We start from the raw sequence: 20,404 nt of genomic DNA, 5'->3' as shown, positions 1-20,404 counted from the left end.
CACTCCCCAGAGAGAAAGAGGAGGGAAAAACACAAAAACTAATCAAAATTAAAGAAATGGAAGAAGAGTTAAGAGACAATACGTTTATATCCCATGTGCCAGTAGATCACCTAAGTTCTGGAGGAATTACTCCAAACCAAAGCATATCTCCCCTTTCTTACAATGTTCAGAAGAGATGGTGGTAAATACCTCAGATCAGGGTCCTCAGACTTTTTGGGGCCAGGGACCCCTTACAGGGGAGAACATTTTCCAAGGACCCATTCATAACCGTAACACCGATTAAGCATATGCTTCCTACCATCTGCACTCTTAGACGCCATTGGAACTATTTGTCTTGTCAAACTTATCAACCTTATACTTGAGACCTGTTTCATAGTGATTGAATCGTGTTAACACCGCTTATATACTTTAAACAGAGGCTCATTTTATTCAAACTGCTTGTGGAGTGCATTTGTACTTTTCGAGTAATTGTTCTTAAAAGCTTTCAGAAGATTAACAGCAGCAAGGCAGCTGCAGGAGCGGTGCGTTGTGACCTGAGTGAGTTTAGTGATTCACGACAGATCTACTTGATGTGTCAAAATCATGTCAGTTTCTATTGGTCCACAGCTAATGTGGGCGGGAGTAATGGACGCAATATGCTTGTTTCATTGGCGCAAATGGTTGTCAACTGTAGACATGCAGTTTTTAATGATACAGCACAATTTTATAGTTTCTTATAAATGAATTATAATTATTTCTCGGACCCTCGGGCTATGGTTGGTGGATCCCCAGGGGTCCTAGGACTCCAACGTAGATAGGCTGACCATGCTCTCTCAAACTAACCATCGTCCCCCTTCACTCCTGCAGTTAGACTTTCAAAAGGTAAAACTTTACATGTTTCCTGGTGCCACTGAGTGACTGTGGGAGGCTCGTCGCTTATCCACCACCTCAGAATACATTCCCTTAGTGAGTAGGAGTTTGTCACATCATTTGAAGTCAGATGTACCCAGGCATCAGTGGAAACTTTCACTGAGAGAATATTACTCAATTGCATTATGTTGCAGATGCACATCAAACAAAAAAAACACATGAAGTCACCTTAAAATATGTCTACTTGTTCTGTACATGTTGCATTGTTTAAGGACCTTTTAATAGTACAGTAGTAGAGTGCACACGCTTGCATTCAGTTTAATAGGGGATGCAGACTGTGATATACGTTCAGGATAACATGGTATTGTCGGGGCTCTTGTGATTTTCACCTGACACAAGTGGACACATTCTCACCTCTGTCCCTGTCCGGTGCATGAATCTGAGAATAGAACAGATTGAACTTTGTAGTTTTATTCTCTCTCCACCGCTCCTCTAAATGTCCCGTAGTCAGGTTTGTGCTAGATTCAAGCTCACACACAGAGCGAGTTAATTATTCATTTTGAATAACAGTTCATCTCTGCTGTTCCACATGTGACATTTTAGAGTTTAATTTCACCCTCACACGGTAGTTGTTTGAAGATCAGATTTAAAACCATGTTTTACAGTAGAAGTGATGTCTGCATGATGCAATGGCTAAATACTGCATTTAAAGTGTGTTAAATCTCATATTCACTTATAAATGATGTACCACGTAGTAGATAGTCTTATTAAAGTCCTGGAGATGGCCTGGAAACACGGAGGGAAGTTTCCACACCGGCTGAGAAAATGTAAAAGTCCTCCATTTTTTGAATAAGGGCCATCACCTGAAGTAAAGAAGAACCACCAGGAGAGGTTAGACACAAACTCTTTAAGCACCAGGTGAGATCTCGCCCTACGTGTGCACCTGTTAAAACCTGTGAAACTCAGGTCTTCACAGCTTAACAAAGTTATTCCCGAGCACAACACTTCTTGGCTGCAGATACCTCCGAGTCAGCCGGTGGATCCTTGGGTCTCTGTCCATCTGGCTCTATTGTTGATTGCAGACAGACTGGCTGATGAGCGCAGCCTGCATGTGGAGGCAGAAATAGGGCCCTGCGCTCGGAGGAGCTCCCTTTAGGCCGGGTCTTGGCAGGGCTTTTCAGAGCTGCTCCCTCGCAAAACCCTCTGAAAGCGAGCACAGCAGTCTCCTCGGCTGCCTAATGGCCGTGCTGCTGCTCTTCAGAGTTTGGCAGTTGACAGTTTCTGATCCTTTTTAAGCATGAGATAAAGCCCTGGCAGACATCGAGAAGTGGAGTCTGAGTTGTCCGTGGAGATTTAGAAACTGGGAGAGCTTTTTTTGGAGGGGGGAGAAAATGTTTTGTGTGCTGTGATTTATTGATTATTCTAAAGTGGATTTGTACAAACTACAGCGGCTTTTCAGATATGCAGGAGATGGCTACAACGACATTGTTTAAATTTGCAACGTTTGCGTGGGCTCAATTCCCCCATGGCTCGCTGACAACATAAAATTCTGACAATACAAGAGAAATGTAATATAGTCGTGTTCAAAGTGAGTTGTTCCTTATTTCTCTAAGGGCCATTTTCAAAGAAGACCGTGTAATCCAATGCAGGTTAAGTAAATAACAGTTTGTTTCTCCATGCGTTTAACGTATATCCAGTCCGAGAGGCCGGCGCCACGCTGGAGGACAGACAGGCCCGTCATGTGTGACCAGCTCTAATTAATCCCCTTAAGATACAAAGAAAGAAAAAGAGAAAAAGGCTGAAAATCTGAATTTAATCTTCGGCGAGGAATATTAAAAAGACAAATCTGGAAGGAAAGCAGAAGGGCAACAGATTATATCCAGCGAACGGCGGAGAAAGCAGGAGAGTCTGTGGAATTTGGATTCCAAATTAGTTCCCCCTGCGTCTGTTTTAATCACTCCTCATTGTGTTTAGTGTGCACAGTTGCGTACCTAAGGCAGTGTGTTGAAAACAAAGGCTTAGAGAGGACTTGGCTGTGCTGCTTTGCTGCATTTCGGACTTTTTTTTCTCTCCTCTCTTTCTGAAGGTTTTTCTTTCTGTTGCACACTCTTGTTGTCAGGACGAGGATGTCACACGGCAGACAGGCACCACAAAGAGGGCCGGGAAAAAATCCACTCTGCTCTCAGCCGGCAGAGGTAGTAATCGATGGGACGTTAAACAAAACGCAGAGGAAGAAAAGCGCACTTTCTGCCAAGCTTTGCAAGACAGAAACCACTTTCGTGGCGGGAAAAAAAGTGCCTCTGCTTTTGTGGTGCACACAGATGTGATTTAGCGGCAGTGGAGAATACTGATATGTGATATGAAAGCAGGTGTAGCATTGATTGTTTTAAACCTGCCGGAGTAATTAGTCGTCACACTTTCCGTAGTTTTCCTTTATCTTTCCACGCGAGCACGGAGACACACGGCAGGTGTTTGTTTCCAGACAACAGGCGTTTCTCATCAAGTGACAGCCACAGTCACTGAGCACTGCTTATGGCACCTTGATGCATAAATTATCTCACTAATTCTACACTATGAATATTGATTTCCTTACTATTTGCATATGCAGGGACATATTTTACAGCTTGCAGTCTTTGGATGGCCTTAAATTGCAGCAGTGAGGCTTTAGACATTTCCCCACGAGGGTCGAGGAAATCTAACTTGAAGGTCTTTTTCCCAGCACACATTTTGACATGTCGCATTAGGAAAAGCACAGGTGTTATTAATGACTGGTAATGGCTGTCAGTAACAAAGGCGCGAGCTTTATTCCTGCTGTCTCGCTGCTATGGCACTTAAAACAGAGGCGTTGTTAAAAAGATCCGGTTGGTTGCCCTGATGCCTAATGGTTAAGGCAAAAACCACATAACTACCATGGTTTGATTCCTGCAGGAGACTTCGGTGGCTTGTCACACCCTCCTTTTCCTGCCCAGTGTTTACTGCCTCTCTAGCGGGCTCTTAAATAAAGGCCAAAATGCCGGAAAAGGTTGATCTATTCATGCACAAATTACTGCCCCTACCTCTGTCTTGCTACCTCACAAAGAGGCAATTTGGCCGCGGAACTTTGTACCTTTGTTTTTTTACTGGGATAAAATAGCACATTTATAGGGAATGCTACAGAGTTGTTAGTCATTGAGAAGCAAAAATAAACCTGGACAAGAAATGTTGTTTTGTTCATAGAGCTTGTATAGCTCAGAGCTTGAAAAATAACTCTACTATTAAACTATTATAAGGATTCCTTCTTTAGAAAGTAGTCTCTCATTAAGAGTAACCTTGACATCGGGTTTGTATGTGATAGACACTTAAGCTGTAGACCTTTTTCAGAGTAGAGATTTTGTCTAGTCAGAATGGAAGGCACAGGTGTTACCAATAACATTAACGATGCCTTTGATCTGTTCCAAGTGTGCCAGTAAGCTCAGACAGTGTGACAGGGATCCAGCGTGCACAGTAACAGAGGCTGCTGTCACAAAGATCCACTCTGACTGTGGCTTTGATCAGACTAATAGGCAGACTTCATGTAGACGTCGAAATTCATCTGTTGAACAAAGCGGTTTCTTTGGTAGTGCTAATGGATCACAGTTTGTGGTTAGCTCAGGGAGTTTTTAGAGACTGCATTACCGAGAGAAAATACAATCATTTTGTGCAAGGAAACTATTCCGACTATTAGGTAAGCAGAAGTTCTGATTTCTGCCACATTAGGAAGCAACAGTATTTTAGTTTTGCTACATGTGTGCACTGAGCTAAGATTTTGTGCTACTGGAGGCAAAATGTATGTTTTGCGGAACATTGGCAATATGGGTAATGTGCAATTAGTTATTGGTGTTGTTTGTGTTTGTCTTTGGCATGTGCTTCTCTGTGTACATGGGGATTGTTTATACTTGTTTTTTTAATGTTTTTTTAAAAATTCATTAATAATACTGTGAACGCAGCTTAATATATGCAGCACACAAGTCCAAGTTTCCTTACTGGGGCAATGTACCATATCGTATTGTATTGCGTCACATCGTATTATACCGTATCGTATCGTGTTGTACTGTATCGTGTTGTACCCTATCGTATCACATCATATTGTATCGTATTGTATCGTATCCTATCACATCGTATCACATCGTATCACATCGTATTGTACCGTACTGTATCATATCGTACCGTACCGTATCGCACCGTATCGTATCACATCGTATCTAATCGTATCGTATTGTACTGTATCATGTCATATCACATCGTATCGTATTGTACCGTATCATACCAGATTGTATCACACCGTATCATAAAATGTCTTGTAACTGTTTCTTCCAGGAGCAAATACATTCAATTAAAGACTTGACATCCATCTGAAGTCTAGAAGTTAAGCTGTAATCAAAGTCGGCTTGCATCTGAAACTGTAACAGCCACTTGAAATTCAGCAATAATTAGTTTTATTATTAACACCTGTGCCCTTCCTTCTCATAAAAAGGCACTTTATAGCACTTCCCTACCTCCTGCAGGAAGCTGTACCTGACTGTACCTCTGCATTTCTGTCACTCCTGAAATGCTCGTATATGTGTCTCAAATAAGAAACAAATGTCTGATGGTTTTATATTAATTGTTTACATCGCTGGAAATTCCCATTAAAGTGTCTTCAGCCCTCTCGGCGGGGGCCAAGGTCATGGCTCTAGTAGCTGTCACAATGATGAGTGGTTCTTCCTGCAATAGAGCGTCTGCCCACCAAACAGGGGGGATTGACAGTTAATCACAAGCACATTACACCTCGGGGATGGGCGGAACTGCAGCCTCCTGCCTCTAGCTCCAGCCTGCCTGTCATTATGATGACTCTGCGGCCTATCAGTGTCGGCCTCAGATTTATCTACCAGCCACTAGACTGTGGCCTCGTCTTGGGCCCAGCCTGGCACCTGTCCATCCATCAGCCCTCTAAAGCCCTCCTGTGACGCGACGGACACAATCTCTCTTCCTGCACAGCACCTCGCTGCCACATGGCAACGCTATTGTTAGCATTCTTCATTCAGTGACTACAACTAAGTAAATGCTGGGCATGTGCCCCAACAATGCGAATCTGCAGAGCCGGAGAGACATCGTGTTATTGTTGGGAAGCTTGCAGAGTTTATTGGGACTTTAGTGTTGTTGGAGCGATTTTGTGGGTGGACAACTCTGCTGATGCCAGTGTTGAAGGCTCTTTTAAACAAGTTGAGTAATTACTAAAAAGCTTGCTGAAGGCCATTTAAGCTGCATCTGTCGACACCGCTGTGACACGAATTTCAAGATTAGCTGTTTATGTGAGCAAACAGTTCGTGCGGAGGGGAAAGGAGCAGACTGTATATAGGGTTGTTTTGCTTGAATGGCTTATTATGCTGATTTATCACTGTTGACTCGAATATCCTGGGATATCATGTGCCTAGAGCCATACAATTAAATCACTACAGTGTTGACTTTGAGTGCAGCTCTAGAAACTACAAATATCTTTCAAGTACATGTAGCACGACAATTATGGTAATAAATAATGTCAGGAGGTGCTTTGGACTTTAAAGCACGTCAGCATTCGCCTCCTGTCATTCATTCCCTCCCGTGACTGGCTCATTAGCTCCGTGTCAGGACAGATGACCAAACCATGCCGTGCGTTATTATGCGGCTGCGCCCTCCATCCCTGGAAGCCTCTCAGTTTACCGCAGGGGCATGTCGCCATGCTAACATGTTAATGGGATCAGTCATTGATAACAAGAAGCTAATGAAAATTTAATCGGAAAACTAGCCCGTCGCTGGATTGTTTTCTCCTTCTCTGAATGTCGCTCTGCCTCTCCTCTGTGCCCACTGAGATTTGCACTGTCATCCTGGGAAAATAGAATATTCATGCATGCATTTAGTCCTTTTTATAACCTTAGGGGCCTGAAATTAAGTTCTAAAAAAAGACTTAAAAGCACAGGTTGTCTTTCTTTTGCAGCAATGTTAAATTTAGCTTTTAGTAAGACGGGGCGAAGAGGAAATGAATTAATGGAGCCCCATTAATTCATTCTATTTTAACTTCTTCCTCCTGGGGTGTTGAGCAGCAGGACAAAGACTAGGTCAACGCTAAGGCCAAGATAAGGTGTTTAGCATCTCTGCAGAGAAGGTCAAATAGATCTGAATATCTAACATTAAACCTACACTCGTGCAACAGTTATGGAAATCCAGACTTTTGCATATGGTAGCACTGTCATGATGGGGGACAATGTGTTCTCTCGTCTCAGTTCGTGGCAGTATTCCACAGGGGAAAAGCTAACTGGGATGAAGCCCTCAAGGCCTGGATGCTGCGGTGAAATAAATGGGCAGGCTTTACAGAGGAATGTGCGAATGCCCCGTAGGAGCTAAATGTAGGACAGCCATGGAGAGCCATATGTGGACTGTCTGGAGCCGTAAAGTCGGAGAGCTGCACCTGAGTTACAAGCGAACATATGCTTAGCATTTAATCTAACACGATCAGACGTCATGTAAATGCTAAATTATGAATGTCCCCGCTTACGCTTTTTAACCTGGATTTTTGTCCAGTCTGACAATTTTAAAAGTCTATTAGAATCTTAACGTCCGAGTGGCCTCACAGATACACTTAATATCTCACTTACCTAATAGAGAGAAGCCCTTTATCTGTATCTATTGATCGTGATTGATGGTGATATAAAAAGACCTTTGAACCCATAGCACTTATCAATATTGTATTTGCTGTTATGGAAGCCCCCGGCTAATTGTTCTATAGGGGGAGAATGTGTCTCTCCGGGCCGTGTGATGGGATCTCCGAGGGGATGACGCGGCTGATAAAGTGCTGCTGAGCGCTTAAAGGCCAGGTTTATGGATTTCTCCAACAGCCGGGAGCCACAGCCGAGCAGGACGTCAACAAGGTCCGAGCCTCTTTCCCTCCATTCATACCGCGCGTTTCTGGAACCGTTCTGTTCCAGGTAAAGGAGCCGAACTAATCAGTGTATCAGAGCCCCCCCAACATCAGCTGCACATGGGCAACAAATCCCCTCAAAGGAGCAGGAGCAGATGCAAATGAAAAAGGAATTTGCAGGTGATTGCTTTCTTGCAGCAGATCGCTGGAGCAAAAAGAGCTTCAATCTTCATCGTCTGTCTGTGTCTCAATTATAAACACTTCTCTTTTAATTATCACGCAGTTTATTAATGAAGCCACTCTCAATCGGCTTAATGCAGTGGGTTTTTTTGCTGCCCTGAAGGCCTCGATGACATGTTCATTTTGCAGAACAGCGGTGTGGGCTCGCACTTTGACCGGACAGCTAATAGTGATGCATGGCTCATTGCAGAGAAACTTTTTATTTTTTTCCTTACAGATGGAACGGAGACTAAATTAATCAGGGCCGCACGGTTATCTTGTTTGTCTGTCTGTGTTAGAGGTTACAGCCTGACCGCACGGTTGATTACATCCTTGACCAACCTTTAGAGCCACAGGGGTGATCTTGTTGTCAAGAGAGCACACACACTATCATAGAGCACACCGGGAAACAAAAGGCTGCAGGTGGACACTGCAGGTACCCGGCTGCTGTGAAATAAGCAAGGGGATGGATATCTATTTAATTAAACGAAATATACCTGCTCACCAGTCCACAATGTATTAAAGGACAAATTGTTTTGTCCATTAGCATTTCTGGCAGTTAAAGCTGCTAATCTTTTTTAATGAGCCACTTATTTCATTCATATGGTCAAGATCTGGGTAAATATGTGCAGGATTCTCCAGACTTTTTTTCCCGGACCGCAGCAGACATCACCTCTGTCAGCCTGGCGGTGGTTTCGGACGGACAGCTGGTGCCACGGAGCCGCTCATGCCCGCACAGGAAATGTTTCCGCTAATCCCGTGTTATGAGTGACTCCTGCGCTGATTTGGCTCTGACTGTGAAAAAAAGCAGTTCCACACTTCTTTCCGAAATGCTTAGTGCTTATTAAGGCCTGCATATGGTTTAGTCTACAGCACGGATGGTCAATCATGCACCATGCAGTGCTGCGAGTTTGCAGGCCACAGTGGGGGATTTGACTGATTAGCGCACTTCTCAAGCTTTGAAGAGGAGCCAATCAGTGAACTCTATTGGAGTGTTGCCTTTACGTGCTCGGTGGAAGTTTCCACGTAGAAATTAGGGAGTCAAAATGATGGCTTTCTAAGGGTTTCTGGAACAGCAGTTCAGGTACATTGGTACATTAACACTAAGACCCCTGGGGCCCCACTTAAATCAACTCATTGGTCACACTAACAGTATGGAAGCCAATCCAGGAATATAATGTAAATTGCATCTGTCAGTGATGACCCGAAAGGACGATGATTCAGAGTCTAATATCAAATTTACGGCCCACTGTAGTGTCCACCTACTTACTACACTTTGATGACTACTACAATTACTGAGTGTTGATTACTGTATTCAGGACCTACCGAATGAAAGAGGGAGTTATTCTGAAAAAAGCCCATAACAATTTGAGTTTTATAAGGAATTTCTCAGTTACCTGAGAACTAGAACAACTTAGACAGTGAGCCTTTTTAGAGTTATAATGCATTAGGATAAAGAGACAGAGGCAGACAAAGAGTGCACATCCTCCTCCCTTCCTCCCTCTCCTTTCTCATGTGTCCGCTCATCCGCCTCTCCTGGGCAAATCTGGCAGTTGATCCTGAACTGCCTGGAGGACAATTCAAAAGGTCAGCGCCAGCAGACTGTTGAGAAAATGCACCTTTCCTCCCTCTCCCCCACCCCACCTCCCTCTCTCTGCTTGGAAAGAAGACAACAACACTTGCTGATGTGGCCTTATCTTTCTCAAATGCTTGGAGGCACGGGCTACTTCGACAAAAGCACCGCTTGTATTTCATTTGTTTTCAGCTCGAACATCAGTCCTCGGCAGACCCCCTACTCTGGCACTCTCCATTTCTTCCCAGGATGTCCCCAGAGGCGTTTGTAATGGTCTACTGGTCCTCTACTTCAGGCGATAAAGACCTGCAGAGAAACCAGTCACAGCTCTGGGTGAAAATGACAAGATAAGGCAAAGTTGAGAGAAGAAAGTGGGGATGAGTTGTTTGGAGTGGAGACAAAGGAAAAGCAGTGGAAGAAAGTTAAGAGTGCACCATGGCACAGGCTAATCCTAGACTGTCCTTCACCTTTTGGTCTATTTTTGCATTTTAAATGAGTGACTCAGAATGCTTCAAAGTAATGTCTATTGAGTAGACGGTGTGCAAATGAAAAATGATAAGCTGTTCCATTATTAACACTTAGAAGCAAAATGACAGAGGAGATGTCATTTAAAATTGATCTTTGGTCAGTGAGAAATACCACAGCCAGAGGGCGGATAGTTTCAAAGAACAGAAAATGTCAATACCTACCCTACACTGATCTGAATATTTTAAACTTTGCGAGAAAGAGAAGCGGCTTGATGGATGACGGCGGCGATAATGAAAAATGAGACGAAGGAGGGAGAATGAGTATGACAGAGGTGGAGCTGTGAATGATAGAACGAGTGGGGGGTGAAAATGAGATTAGGTTCCTCTCTTCAGGTGGTGTGTCAGCCTTGGGAATGGAAAAGCTGTCAGTCCTTCATGCGCTGATGCAAAGCTTGTAGGCTGAGCTATTGATCTAGCTGCAATGGAGACGGCTCTTATACAGCCGACAGCGACGTGTTCACTTGTCTGACATTACTGTGTGTGTGCCAGCAGACATGTGATCTATTACTGTAAATGTCAAACCATAATACTGAAAATTAACGCTTCCCTTTATTATTATTGATGAATTACTTTGGGTCCATATTACAGGTTTGAATACTAACCGCTTTTGTAACATCACAGAATTCCCTAAAGTGCGATTGTCTGGTCGTAGCTTAAAAACCGTCACTTTACACATCAGGTCTTTCAAGTTTTGGAATTCTCCTTTTGTTTAAAAAGTGTCTGTGAGATCATTATAACATATGGACATTAACATTTTTTAACTTTCCAAAACTACAACATCTAAACTTCAGTATCTAATGGAGCTAACGTTAGCTTAAATAACTAGCTAGCTACAGCTAACAAAATCTGTTGACAGTTGTCATTTCAGCCGGCAAAAGTGATGGTTGCCGTTTAGAAATGTGAAGCTAACATTTGCCTTTAACATTATCAAGTTATTATTTTGGTTCCATAATTTATAGGTTTGAATATTTGCTGCTTTGCTAACATCACAGAGTTGACTGTTACCTAAACTGCTACCGGGGTAGCGGCTATCTGGTCACAAGTTTTGTTTTTCTGTAGTTGTTGAGGTCTTTATGAGACACACTGCATACAACAAGTTTTGAGGTTGGTGTCTTTTCAAGATTTCCAAAACACAACAGCCACACTTCAGTCTCCAACAGACCTAACGTTAGCATAAATAACAGGCTAGCAACAACTAAATCTGCTGGGCACAGTTTTTGTTTCTGCCGGCAAAACGGGAGGTTGCCTTCTAGAAATGTGAAGCTGCTTTTGTCTAACTTTGTATGAATCAAGGACACATTGTTTCTTATAAATTACTGACAGATGTAGCGACCGCAACTTTTAAGGTCCTTGGGCTTAGCAAACAGTTAACTGTCAGAATTAAAAGCATATTGGAGTGTAAGGACAAGAGTTCCTTTTTACACAATATAGCAAAACATAATTGAGATTTAGGCACTTTAGGATGGAAAGAATGAGATAAAAGAAGAAAACACCCCACTGAAGATGGTATATTTCCAGTAAATGAAAAAGTACGCTAACACGAGTTGTTGTCGTGGAAACAGATTTTATTCTCAGCAAAAATGATTGCTGAATGTTGTGTTGCTTTCCTCTTGGAGCATAAGGTCTCAGCCTCCTCATAGGAACGCTGTCATTGCTTGTCATTGTGATAAGTTGATTAAGTCTGTGTGGTGTCTTATTATTGGTTTGTCCCTGTGTGAGTTCTTCCATTAGGAAGGGAACTTGTCCATCCTCTCCACGGGTTTCCTTTTATCAATGCCTAAATCAATGTTTTTTGCAAAACTCCAGGCTTGCTTCGAATTATCCAGAAGGTCAGACGGAAAAAAACTATCCCCAAAAATCAAAGAATAACTATATTTGTTGTTGCGACAGTGATGGCTAATAAACACATTAGCGTCTGATGTTTGCGACAAGGCATTTATGTCTCGCATTGAAAGCCCCTAGTGCTTTGTGAACGGTTTTACTACATGATGAGGCAGTTTTACATTTGTGAGCCGATTTTCTCACAGTCAGACCAGACACCAGGGAAGAACACTAATGTTCCTCTCACACCAAAGACCACAGCACTTTATTTATTTTTGTGCTGAAGGTTATTGCGGAAAGGCAGCAAATAAACAGTTGGGGGGACATCGGACCCTCAGAGATTGAAATCCTTCATGACCTTCTAAGAAAAGAGCGCAGGGCAGAATTAAAGGCACCTGGTGAAGAGACGAGCATGAAGGCCGATCTGCTGAGAGCGTGCCAGGGTTTAGACCAGTGATGATACAGCGTGCAGCATCAAGGACGCGGCTCAAACCCTAACACGCAGCTTTCGCTACTACTAGACATCTGGGCTCCTTAGTTTCTTTTGTTTTTAAGAATTCTCAGACTCCAGCTTTGCTTTGTTGTGTTGGCCACAAAATAAAAGGCTTGGTACATTTAAAACAGAATGAAGGAAGGAAGGAACTGGTACTAACATAAATGCTCATCTAACATCCTTTTCGCTTTTCAACCTGCTGCTCTAGGCCGGCTGTAACCTATTTTGTTCATAAATATGTATTACTTGGGAACAACGACGTGGCAGGTTAGCTAGTATGTTGGATCATGAAACACTGTCAATTTACATTTTCTTAAAATCAAATGTATTTCTTCAAACTTACTTTTAATCTTGCTAGCATGCCATTAGCTTTCTGGATGTTAGCTTAGCCGATGCACTCCATGAGCTGCGCTGGCAACTAGAAATATCTTGCGTTGCTAAGTAGAGGCTAAATACATATTAATTATTGGAGTAGTGATTCCATTTCAGCTGAAATAGGCTGAGGATCACTTTTTCAGGTATTAGTCACACACACAGGCGTTACCAGGAAACAGAGATACAACAAAGCTTTATCCAAGGAAACTCAGCAGAAGCAGCATTCCTCCACTGTGCTCAGACTCCATAAAAACCTGTTAAAGGACATCTCGCCAGGCATTATCCCCCATGTCCAATGTTAATATCACCGCATCTTATTTGAACTCTTGACTGTTTTCTCTTATTTTTGAGTTGATGCTTCACAACCCAACCCCTCCCGTCTGTGTGTCATCCTCATATTTTTCTTCGTCTGCCTCAGATAGTGTCACCTCCAGCCCGTGAGCAGGTGGAGGTCCAGCAGTGCTCCGTATGAATTATGGCGTGCTGTATCGGTCCTAATCTTGTTATGGATGTTCCTTTGCCCTTGGGAGGGGCATCAATGGATGGATGGAAGTTTATCAGATTTCACGGCGCTCTGGAGTATAATTCATGAAAGATGCTGTCTCCTGTGTGTTGGTCATGCCTGGTAGCACTAAACACTACAGTTTGATCTGATTAGCTCTTATTTGTTTTCCAGCATTAGCCTTTTAATAAAAACCCCGTGAACATGGAAAGTTATTTACATGGAAAACAGAAAAGGAAGCAGAGAAAATCAATTAAAATATCAGAAGATAACAAAAGATAACAAAGATAATTAAACAGAATAAAATAAGTACAACACGACGGATGTGATCTGCACATTTAACGAGGAAAAAAGGCAGTACAAAAAGTCATATAAAGGATGATACTGGTGCGGTAGTATTGTGTCAAATGTTTATATGTTGCTGATTTCAAAAGTCAGTCTCTTTGGACCGATCCATGCTTTAATATGTGGAGTGTCTATGTGGACATAGAGTTAAAACATCATGAAAAGGTAAAAGCTGTGTACATTACACAGCCAGTATGATGTGTCCATTGAAGAGTATATTATATAAGAAGGAAATTGAACATATTGGAAGCTCAAGTGGCTGTGAAGCGACAGCTGAAACGACTCCAGTCTGCAGAACAAAGACACTGAAAGTCTCCTGTTAGACAAACAAATGAAGGCTGAAGTGCCGATGACACACTGAAGGTCAAACTGTGCAATCATCAAGTTCTTTATAATGAAAGCTGCCAACTTCCAGTCCAGGAGTACTTTTCAGATCAATCCAAGGATTTCCATGAGTGGCTTCATAACTTTGTGTGGTCAAGGCTCCAACCTCTTCTTTACTTCTCCATAACAACTTGGAGGCAAGTTAACAAGTTCTTCATGTTCCCAGCTTCGTATGAATGTGTGTCCCCCATCTCATGGTCAAGCTCAGTTGACTGGCCTTACAGCTCATTCAGACTGGGAGCATGAGCAGAGTGTGACGGCTCTGGCTCACGCCGTCAAGGTGTTCACACTGGGTGCATGTCGGCTACCTTCAGCTGGTCTTTCTACATGAGTTTAACCTCAATAAATAAATCATTTATATTTATTTTATACAGGATAGAGTGAAGAGGTGTCTGCTCAACTGTAAATAATAATTAGGCTGAAAAAAATATACATTAATCACTCTTCTCTTTACCTGTCTGTTTGCCATATCCAGGTTTCGGGGGTTGGTCTTATCAGATAATCTGATTTACATTAGAAACAGGACCTGAATTAACATACGGTGAAAACAACCATATCAGATCGAGCTTTACTTTAAAAAAGCGTACCAGAAGTGTTGACATATTTTACTTTCCATGCCAGTGACATATTCTACAGGAAGAGATGTTGATATTGCTGGTACAAGGTCATCAAGATTTTTCACATTTAGTTTTTATAGTGTATTTTGGCCAAGAAAGATAGGCGAGTCTCCTATTCTCTAGATGGTTGGCGTAACACGCACGACTCATGAATGCAGTGACCTGTTTTCATGCATGTAACATTCAAATGAAGACGCCACGTGTGAAGCGGCCTTTAGAGGTTAATATTAAAGCTGCAGTGCCGAACTTTTGACTCCCTATTCTGGGCGTGGGAGTAGTTACACAAACACTGTTTTACGTGTGCTTATGATGAATGCTGATTTGCTGCAGACTGACAGGAATTCACCCTCTAAACGCCAAGTTTCTTTTTTACATTTAGTATCAGAAACTTTTCTTGGATGCTTTTTATACTTTTCCCTCCAAAGACTCCACCACGCTGTCGCCAACTCCATCGCTCTGGCTGCTCCCCACTTCAGCTTTGGCAAACCAATCATGCTGGTTGACATGAAACACTTCACAACTGTTGCGCCAATGTTGGAAAGTCAGATATAAAAACTCTGGTGTATTAATACACAGAGAGATTCACCTGGCTGTGATAGTCTGGATAAGCATCGCATGATCTTGTGTGATAAGTAGTTGGATCATTGGATTATTGCATTAGTCCTGCACTACAGCTTTTATTATTCCATCACTGAGGTACACTTTTGATCAACATTTTTAACATGTGGCAAGGGCTGTGACGGTAACCGCATGACCACAACACCGTGGTAAAGTGAAGCCAACCGCTAGGTGGACCCAGTAACCATCATCACCGCTTTTGAGCTTACCTACTTAAATCCCAGGTTCAATAATTTAACTGAAACTAAAATAAAATGTGAAAACGTAATAAAAATAAAAGGCCCAATATTAGCAGTGAAGAACCATTTTTTCCTTCACCCAAACGCCACACGGCACATTTACAGGTCGCCGTGGCAACACTGAGAAAAGAGTAGTTTCTAGTTTGCAGCACAACGATCAGGAGATGCAGCAGTGAGACACTTCTCCATTGACCCCAAGAGAGTGAAAGAGAAAGTAAAGCTGAACCTATGTCAGAGAAAGACGGTAAATAGGCCGGCATGCGTAGGGAGGAAGACGGTAAACGATCAGCACTAATATGTGCATGTGGAACCACAGCACGTTTTTATCTGTTTGACATCTGTTGCTGTCATTGAGATGACAGAAATATGTTCAATTACGGTTCGGACTCCTAAAAAGTTCTTCATCAAGTTTTTTTAAACCAAAAGGGGAGGCTATATTCTCTAATATACACATAAAAAACATGTTCTCATACATTTTTTATTATAAGTAAATTATCTCTGTATTTATGATCCTTATTTCTACCCTGAGATGGAAAGATTATTATACCAAGCTCCAGATGTCCAGCTTCAGAAGACTTTGCCAAACTGAAAGTAAAATGATGAATTATGTCCATTGCTGCCGTGCATTATCTCACACTATATCGGCATCACTCTACATAATGTGTCCTGGTTCTGAATTTGATTTGTCACAATGTGTAATTCATGGACATTTCCCTTTCATGCATCAAATGAACTCATATGCACCTTATTAAAAAGATGACCTCACCTATCTTCAGTATGAATCTCAGAGGAGGTTAGAGTGCACCGGGCGTCCCCACGTGACATTACAGTAAATTGCAAAGTCAACAGAACGGTGTTAATAACCTCAATATATAAAAGAGAGGGAACACATCCAGGATAAGAGCAGCGGTGAGGACAGTACGGCTGCCACACTTCAGCCCTTTGCTTTTATTTTATGAGTCCCCTGTGGGCCTGCAGGGTGCAGGAGAGGAGACGGATTCTGAAAGATCTAATTAAGCAGAGCCAAATGAGAGAGCCCAGATCTGGAGCCCAGGATGAGACACAAATCAGGGGCTGTTGACAGCCGGCTGCAGGGCAATGGGGCTTTGCAGGAAAGGCCGAAGTCTCGCCTGCAGATAACGACCGTCTCTACTTCGGCTGTGGTCCTCGGTTTAACTTTCCTTATAGCTCGGGGCCAAGGGTTGTGAATCTCAATCTCATTATGTAAAACATCAGCCGGAGAATTTAGGCTTTCTGTCTTATTTGCACTTAAAGAGGTAATTAGTGTTTTCTCAGTAGCTGGGCGGTGCTGGAGAAAAGCAGATGAGTCCGTCAGGTGTTTTTCAAGTAGTCAATTAGAAGAAAGACAGAAGCAACTTTTTATTTCTGCGCACAAAGAATTTATGTTCATGTTTGAATGGTGAGTTGATTGAAGGTGTAAAACACTGAAGAGTATCGTTCTTTTGTAGGGAAAGCTTCTTAATTCAGAGGTGCAGACTGTGTGGGATGTAAAGAACTCTTTCTCTGTCTGGCTATTCAGCATCGCATGCTATTACATCTGAGTGCAGAATAAATGTCTTCAGGACACCTGGCGCCATGTCTGCCACTGTCTGCTCTCCTGGGCTCATTTCTGACGGAGAACAGAAAGACCTTGGAGTACAAAGACAACAGGCTTGATTATGTGAGTACACAGGAAGGTCTCCCAACATTGCTGTGCTAATCACGTTAGCGGGCGCAGACTCGAGGCAGGACAGATGCTAGGCAAAGGGCAATGGGGTTATGTTATCCTGATTAGAGGAGGCTTCGGGGGGTTTGTGAATCTCGTTTCCTACCTCTGCATCACCTTGCAGTGGGAAAACTGCCGCTGGTTCTTTGTCTCGCTCAGGCTGGCGGCTTTTTCTTCCATCTCTCTGTATCTCTCTCCAGTATTCACAGGAAGTAGTGCCTCAGCCAGCACCAATTTCAGTCTTTTTATTCTACAGGGCACATTTCTTTCCTGTTATCAACCGCCTACACACTCTGCAATGAGTTGTGGGAGAATACTTTCATTTTTCGTCTTGTGGATTCACCCTGTTAAGAGTGGTTGAAAGTGAATTTGTTCCTTTGTGACATGTTTGCATTGGTTCATATGAGTGTGCTTAACTCAAATCCCTCAGTGGCTCGTACACAGACCTCCAGCACATCTACGCCACTCAGAAAAACTGTGCTATAGACATATTCATATAAAGACTGTGAATGTGAAAGAATGGGTGTATATTTTTACATTATGCACATTATTTTTACTTCACTGCGCAGCGTCTTCTGATACAGCTTCTTCCCGATATGTAGCTCTCACTACTTAATACACAGTGCACACTTGTAGTACTTTGCGTCTCAGTCTTCCTTTCATGTTTAAAGACAAAACATGAATATCTTTTAATACAAAATACATGAATATAAAAAATCCCTGACAAAAAAAGTGAGCTGTTATATCTGCCTGTGGAAAGACGAGCTGTGCAGACAGTGCAATTGTCTGTTTGGCAGCTTTTAATTTCCAATTTAAAATGATTCACTGCTGCGGGCGATTTAGCAGCTTGTTAACTTTATAAAGTTCATGCTTCACTGCCACAACTTGTGGATATGTTTCTAATGCATATATGACAGCCGGCGCAGAGGGAACTCTATTATTTCAAATAAAGCAAAGATTACAATGTATTTGAGCTGGAAAATAGCTCATACCAACCAGTTAAATTATACATAGATTCGCTTCAAAACCACGAGCCAGCATCCTAACTTTTAATAACTTTTAATATTCAGCATTCAGCACACGAGTTAGCTTAGCATCTAAAATGGACAAATATATGAAAAACAGACAGCCTGCTTCTAAAGGTTGTTATAGTATAAATAACTCATGACTTCCTTCTGTTTGTTTCAGGGTCCTATATGTTGGTGAACTCCTCCCAGCACGCCGTGGGTCACCGTGCTCAGCTGCTGCTGCAGACGCTGAGTGAAAATGACACGCACTGCGTCCAGTTCAGCTACTTCCTGTACAGTCGTGACGGCCACAGTCCAGGGGCCCTGCGGGCGTATGTTCGAGTCAACGGCGGCCCGATGGGAAGTCCGGTGTGGAACACGTCGGGGTCTCACGCCAAGCAGTGGCACCAGGTCGAGCTGGCTGTCAGCACCTTCTGGCCCAATGAATACCAGGTACGAACTTTTTGTGTTACGACTTTGTTTGATGATGTGTTTATGAACGCACACACTTCTCTGACTCTAAACTGTCTAAAGAGGTTTCAGTTTCAGCAGACCCATTGACCGACATCTTACACAGCTGAATTATGTAACACAGTTCGGCTCTGTTGATCACCGCTCATTTTAGCCTCTGGCTGAATCTGGTGCTAATTACCTGCATTTGCAATTTAATTAGCATTGATTCCCTTGTGAATGTAGCCGATGTTAGCGCTAGAGGAGCCTAACTTGGTCTCTTGTAGTCCCGCCTGGTAGAGAGTCCACCCTCTGAGGCCTGTGCACAGAGTATTCACTCATCCCCAGCGGTTAGCATGGCATGTAATTAGATACTTACAGTAGACGGGCATTGACTGGCATCTCCTGAGGCTGCCTGCCGTGCTGTGGTCTGTAGATGGCACATTCAGGTGAGCACGATGGATATCCATCAATTAATCCAATTTATTTTTTCTGCAAACTCTGCAGAGCTGTCAAAAAGCAATTAAGTTGAGTAGTGTGCATTTTATCAAGAACTGTCAATCCCCCAGACTTAATTAAATCCTGTTCGGCCCTGCAAGATCTGACCTTCACCATGTAAATAATAGCCCTTTGAACAAACAGGGGGGTACATGTAGGGGGACACTCACACACTAAAAAACAGGGACTAATAGACTTGAGGTATACAAACAGAGGCACTCAGACATCTTAAATAAAAGTGTTGTCGCTGCTTAATGCACAAGGACACATACGAAGAGTTAAAAGCTTTACTCTCAATAGGCAGTCATTGTGAACTGAACAGGCGTCTGCCCACTGTGGATCTTTTTCACAGTGATGAAGGTAAAATGGAGATTATTTTGTTTTACATTCAATATAAGAAATGTTATGGAAAAGCTGTTTTGGGAAATATATTTCTTTGCATTCTTACGAGAGTGGGATGAGAGGATTGATACCACTCTTATATCTGGATGTTGGGAAGTTAACACCAGAAAGCCTTAGCATAGCTTAGCATAAGGACTGGAAACAGAGCTAAAAGAAAAGCATGGTTCCATCTGAAGTAAAAAAAATCTACTCCAGGCCCTCTCAAGCTAAATTTGGTTCATCTGTACATCACAGATCTAGATACAACACAATAGTAGTGAGCTTCATATGCGACTGCAACTTTGGACAGAGCCAGGTGGGTATTATATCCTCATGCTAAGCTAAGCTAATAACCTCCAGGCTCTTGCTTTATATTTAGCATACAGACCGGAGCATGGTGTCAATCTTATGATAATTTCAAGCTTCATATTTCACTCTGTGATACCTGTTGAGTAGCTTAGCATAATTTACAGTTAAAGAAACACTGTGCAGGCCTTCATACAGACTCTGCCTGAAACGACTCTGCAGCTCTGTCTCTTTAATAAACCCCGCCCCTACAAGCCCACTTTCTTCCGATTGGCCAGTTCTCCAAAGCCTGCTAAAGCTGCACTTTGTGACGTCACAAAGTGCAGCATGTAGAAAAAACAGTGTGAAACCTGGTGTTCACAGCAGACTGAGCTGAGAAGCCTGGGGATTACTCCAACATACTTTTACCTACAGATTTAAAACGTTTAGTCTGGACAGCCAACATTGTAACAAATATGTCTTAACATGGGAAACAGCATAATACCCCCTCTTTAAGAGTATTTCCCAGAAGGTCGAAATTTCCTTGAAATTTTGTGTTTGTATAATCAAGTATTCTCTTCACACTATTTTATTTAAAAAGAG

At 42.6% G+C, this 20,404-nt stretch overlaps 1 protein-coding gene across 2 annotated transcripts in view; it reads left to right on the top strand.

The window, feature by feature from the left end:
• The window catches only part of ptprub (protein tyrosine phosphatase receptor type Ub), a 167,057-nt gene that overhangs the window by 65,563 nt on the left and 81,090 nt on the right, over nt 1–20,404 (top strand). For both annotated transcript variants that reach the window (XM_069657127.1, XM_069657126.1), the window contains exon 3: nt 18,369–18,640. In XM_069657127.1, coding sequence (XP_069513228.1) covers nt 18,369–18,640 — 272 coding nt within the window. The remainder of the gene's footprint in view (nt 1–18,368; nt 18,641–20,404) is intronic.

Source organism: Semicossyphus pulcher, unplaced genomic scaffold (genome assembly GCF_022749685.1).
Source record: "Semicossyphus pulcher isolate SPU_LCO1_2020_fin unplaced genomic scaffold, fSemPul1.0.p SCAF_9, whole genome shotgun sequence".
NCBI classification, from domain to species: Eukaryota; Metazoa; Chordata; class Actinopteri; order Labriformes; family Labridae; genus Semicossyphus; species Semicossyphus pulcher.
The sequence above is the reverse complement of the archived record's forward strand: the minus strand, read 5'-3'. Positions and strand labels throughout refer to the sequence as shown.